Genomic DNA, 5,532 nt, shown 5'->3' with positions numbered 1-5,532 from the left:
GTTATTTCTCTATCAAAATAAATAGTAAATGGTCATTTGAAGGGTATAGACCTTTGTTAAGTCCCTATGACTGAAGGTAAGAAAGGACTAATTTCTAATATTATCTTCTTAAGAGTGAAATCTCTATAATGCTTGGTTTATAAGACAGTTGAGACATTGTTGATCTCATGCCAAGATAATGGAGGGGAAAAAAATTATATGAGACTTAGTCCCTAAAACAATTGAGACACTCGTGATCTTTTATCAACATAATGAAAATCAATATTTACTAAAGCAGGATCTTAAAAGTGAAATAGATTATAAGCATGTGTAATTTGAAATAAACTAAACTTAATAGTTAAAATTACACCGGAAAAGAGAAAGATAAGTCTATATAATTAAACTTTGAAAACCTTATACAATATGACATTTTAATTAATTGAGTAAAAAGTAAAAAATAAAAATAATAAATAAATAATAATAATTATGTTAACTATTGGATAGCCCAATGGTATGACACCAAAGTGTAAAAGGGGATGTCATGGATTCAAATCCCTTCCCGTGAGTCTGTTTCCATATTGTCCATATACTGTTCACACGGGATTCTTATATTATTTTTGTACTGTACATACACTGTACATCCTCTGGGCACCAATGCGCTTGTCGCTTATTATTCAAAAATTATTATTATTATTATTATTATTATAAAACAAACATAGATATTGTTGCAAAAAAACGATTTATGAGTACAAAAGTATTAAATATGTTAAAGTTTGTATATTCCAAGAGACTACCAATACCAAAATAGAGCAACAATTAAAATTTTAGAAAAAAATTAGAATACATATAGCAGAAAGAAACTCATTAGCAACTAGCATGTCAAAGAAAAACCAAGTATATTAGTAACATTAAACAAATTAAATTATATTAAAATTATAATTAAAAATTATATTTCTAGACATGTATCAAAAACATGCTTAGCAACTGGAAAGAATTAATAAATTTCGACGTGATATATATTAATCACAATATCTAGGAACTAGTTATCTAAATACTATAGATATGAAATAATGCCATATGAGCCGTTATGGATCTAATCATATCATGCCTCGATACACTTCAGAATCTGTAATTGAATTAGTAAAAAGTCAATAAATATAACAATCAATGAATAAGACATGCCCAATTCAATTGGGTCATATAAAAAAAATCATAATTGGTCACAAGTTTGGATAGTAATCATGAAAAAAGAGATTAATTTGACAAATTTAACTTATAAAATTTAAATAAATTAAAAAATTTTATCGAATTATTTTTAAATACAAGATAAATTTATCATTTTTATAATCAAGTAACAAAATATCATAGGGGTAAAATTGTCAAAACACTTCTGTATCACGTTTCACATCCCCTGCCTTCACTCTGCCAGAGAGTCTTCATCGACGGGCTGGGAAAAGCGGAGACCACTCCGCGATCTCCGAGTTCTTCTCTGTCTTATCCTCCAAACTCTAATCCCTTCATCAAGTTCCGATCTTTCTCTCCAATTCAGATCCATGATCCCTTCTTTTCCCTTTTCTCTCTCACTGTCTGATTTGCCAGATCTGTGACATGGTATGCGCCTTCTAAAGCTTTTTGATCTCGTGTATTTATTTATTTATTTATTTTGCTTTGTCTTTATTGATCTTCAATTTCATTTGAATCCTTTTTCTTCATGCTTTTTTTGTGCTTTTGATTTTTATGTAATTGAGGAATCTATGCGGTTCTAGGTTTACTAGTATTGTTATCGAACGAGGCAACTTGAAAGCTGAGAAAGATCTCTTTTTTTTTATGATTTTTCAGGTGAACGCTTCTCGCATTGAAGAGAAATTTAGTTGCATTGGATGAATATCAAAGAACAAATGCTCAGAGTTTCTGCATAGATAGATACATAGAGAAAGAAAAGGGAGGGAGGAATTTTTTTTTAGTTTGTTTCTGTGAAAATGGAATCACTATGGAAGCTAACCTACTTGCTTGAACCAGCTTCACTTGCCCTTATAGTTACGGCAATTTTCGTTACCTTTGCATCAGCTTTTCGAGCTCTGAGTCATGGTAAAGAAATGGAGAGGAACCGAGACTTTTCAGAAGCTTCTATTACTTTAGATCAGTCTCAAGCTCTTATGATCCCCATTGCAAGCTCTTGTAGCCTTTTGCTAATGTTTTATCTCTTCTCATCTGTTTCTCACCTTCTTACTGCCTTTACGGCTATTGCATCTGCGTCAGCTCTCTACTTCTGTTTTTCGCCGTACATTGCCTATTTGAAGAACCAATTGGGCTTGACGGACCCTCTTGTGTCTCGATGCTGTTCAAAGTCTTTCACAAAAACACAAGGGATTTTACTGCTTGTATGCATTGGTACTGTGATTGCTTGGCTTGTTTCTGGCCATTGGATGCTGAACAATTTACTTGGCATAGCTATATGTATAGCATTTGTCAGCCATGTGCGCCTTCCCAATATCAAGATATGTGTATTGCTACTGGTTCTCTTGTTTGTCTATGATATATTTTGGGTGTTCTTCTCGGAAAGATTCTTTGGTGCGAATGTAATGGTATCAGTTGCTACTCAGAAAGCTTCAAATCCAGTTCATACAGTGGCAAATAGCCTGAGCCTTCCAGGCTTGCAGTTAATAGCAAAGAAGTTGGAGCTTCCAGTTAAGCTTGTTTTCCCAAGAAATCTGCTAGGTGGCATAGTTCCAGGGAATAGTGCTGTCGATTACATGATGCTTGGTCTTGGGGACATGGTATGTCATTTTCTGCTGCGTTAATTCCCTTTGGATATTGCAGAAATTGTCTTCACATTGTCAATTATAATTTAAAATTGGGATTATTTATCTTTCATAATTATAAATGCTGAACCTTAAGATGACTTTGTTTGAAACACTTTGCATTTTTCACATTTCAACCACACAAATTTCATATACCATTCTTCCCTGCTAAATGAGATTTGCCTTCATGAATGACCAATTTTGCATTTCATGACAAGCGATTCGTGATTTTGATAATGGTTACTCAAAGATGATGACCATGATAATTCCCTTGGCAAGTTCTGCAAGTCTTTTGTTGGTAATCTACTTTTATTTAGGCTCAATTTCTCCTTTAAGTTGTTCTATGATTCTATGGCTGGGAACTGAAACTGATTTAAAGTCAGATTGCATGATTTTTCCCGCATACATATGCAACTCATCCATTCTCTTTCTTGTAAGTTTTTTTCAATATTGGGATCTCATCTCATTTTACTACATATCTGTGGTCAATATGAGGGGCATGTGTAACTCCTAGGTTTGAGAATACTCATTAAGAGCACTTTTTTAAATTAATTATTGAAGGATTTTTTTGTGCCTCGCATTGTTAATTTCAGCTCAATGGTTATTATGGTAGTCAATATCTGCTGGCTTGCCATAGGCATGCTGCATATTTGACAAAGAAATTTTTTCAGTGTAATAACTTCTGCTGGTTACATCTTACAACGTTTGTGGAATTCATTTCATTCTCTGAAGAAGATTTCCTTTGAATATTGTCCTATATTAACACCTGTGAAAGTGGCTTCTTTGTTGAGGCCCTCCTAATCACTATCAGATGATTGAGTTCTGCAGGCAATTCCTGGTATGCTTCTAGCATTAGTTCTCTACTTTGATTATCGGAAAGAGTAAAGACATGGATAGTCCTTTAGATTCATCTTCCCCCAAAGGGCATAAATATGTATGGTATGCTCTTTCTGGATATGCGGTAGGTCTCATTACTGCATTAGGTGCTGGAATCTTGAGTCAATCTCCTCAACCAGCTCTTCTTTATCTGGTAAGTTTTCACACACACCCCAATGATCAATTTATGAATGCACTCCTCTTTTTACTTCTTTCTTGGTTTCTTGCTTTATTAAAAAAATAGAAAACAAGAAATTATGAATCAAAATTTACTTATTTTTGTTTAGGCATGCTTTCTTTGTGAAGACAAATAGATGATTTAAATTCATTTTGCACCATGATACTTCGGAGTACTTGTCAATTTGGTCGCTTAGGTTTTATTTTTGTCATTTCACTTGAGTGTCATTTTTGACAAGATCATCAAATTAAATCCAAATTCATGGTCAATGCTAACATGACACCCACATGACTCGGTATGATTGCCAATATGGCATTATGCCATGGCATTACCACATGAGCTAAACTTGTAGATTGAGGTTGATGATATGTTGGGTAATGATGTGGCATAATGCTAGATCAGCATCCACGGCCAAGTTGGCTATCACATTAAGGCCCCACTCTGACACCACTTAAGATTTGACCATGGAATGGCTGTAGATTTGACGTGTTTTTCTGGTCAAAAATGACATCCAATTGAAACTTTTGGGATTAAAATGAAAAAAACTAAAACTTGACGGACCAAAATGGTAACTACCCCAAAATTGTGGGCGAAGAGTGAATTTATCATAAAATTTGATAAATCAACAGTTATTTGATATAAGTGACATATTTATTATGTAAACTGCAGGTACCGTCAACTTTGGGGCCAGTAATTTTCCTCTCATGGATCAGACAGGAACTAAGAGAACTTTGGGAAGGATCTATTCCAAGTTCTCATGACAAGGTTCATTTAATGGAGGTTTGACTGGAATTCTCGCCCTCTGCTTGTATACACTGATTCTCTATATCCTTGTATGTAACATTGATGCAACCGTTTTTTCTGAAGACAATGAGATTAAGCTGAAACATTTTACTTTCCCTTGGAAAGAATGGATATATATCGCGCAAATTCATGTTTGTCGGAAATGTTGCTGAAATGTTGTCCAAAATTATTAGTATTTATGTCGTTGAGAAACACGCAGTATGTTACAATGGAACAAGAACCTCAATGTATCAGTCTAAATTTTTTCTGAATAATTGGATATCTATTTCCTTTTTTCTTTTGTTCAGGTAAAATGTGTTTCGTTTCTTTTAAGGATAATGGTTTTTAATTGAGAGGATTACACTAAGTGGCTGTTTAGTTGTCTGTAAGTGAAATTACAGTGTAAGTGAAAATGCTGCATTTTTATTTACATCACTGCTGTTTGGTTTGCTGTAACTGAAAATGCTGCATTACTTTTTAATTTGTTTGGTTTGATGTAAGTTAGAAGATATGCTCACCATGTAAGTAGAGAGGGTGAGATTACCTCCAATATACTGTATTATTATTAATTATTTAATACATTATAAAAAAATAATTTAAACTAAAATAATTAATTTAATTTAATTTAATTTAATTTTTAAATTAAATTAAATGATTTAATAAAGTATTTATTACATTTAAAAATAATAATCAGAAACTCAAATAACTAAGCCAAATAATAATAAGAAACTTAAATAATTAAATTCTTACTCTAAATAATTAATTTAACTCTCCCCATCTACTCTTAACACTAATGTAAATTAATTAATTAATTAACTTAATAATAATTTTATTAAATTAAAAATATATAAAATTCTTTAATTTTATATAAAACAATATTTTTTTAATTAAAATTAAATACAAATTGGTATATTT

The 5,532-nt window shown here is 32.2% G+C and overlaps 1 protein-coding gene across 1 annotated transcript; it reads left to right on the top strand.

Moving 5' to 3' along the window:
- Window positions 1–1,394: 1,394 nt before the first annotated feature.
- On the top strand, window positions 1,395–4,924 carry LOC120261376 (signal peptide peptidase-like 1). Its single transcript, XM_039269254.1, is given in 5 exon segments — window positions 1,395–1,590; window positions 1,819–2,756; window positions 3,609–3,656; window positions 3,658–3,810; window positions 4,504–4,924. Coding segments are annotated over 4 exon segments (1,116 nt in total). The 5' UTR covers window positions 1,395–1,590; window positions 1,819–1,958; the 3' UTR covers window positions 4,621–4,924.
- The last annotated feature ends 608 nt before the right edge of the window (window positions 4,925–5,532 follow it).

The sequence above is a fragment of the Dioscorea cayenensis genome, chromosome 1, assembly GCF_009730915.1.
Source record: "Dioscorea cayenensis subsp. rotundata cultivar TDr96_F1 chromosome 1, TDr96_F1_v2_PseudoChromosome.rev07_lg8_w22 25.fasta, whole genome shotgun sequence".
In the NCBI taxonomy this organism is placed as follows: Eukaryota; Viridiplantae; Streptophyta; class Magnoliopsida; order Dioscoreales; family Dioscoreaceae; genus Dioscorea; species Dioscorea cayenensis.
Note: the sequence above shows the minus strand (reverse complement) of the source record. Positions and strands in the feature narration are given on the sequence as shown.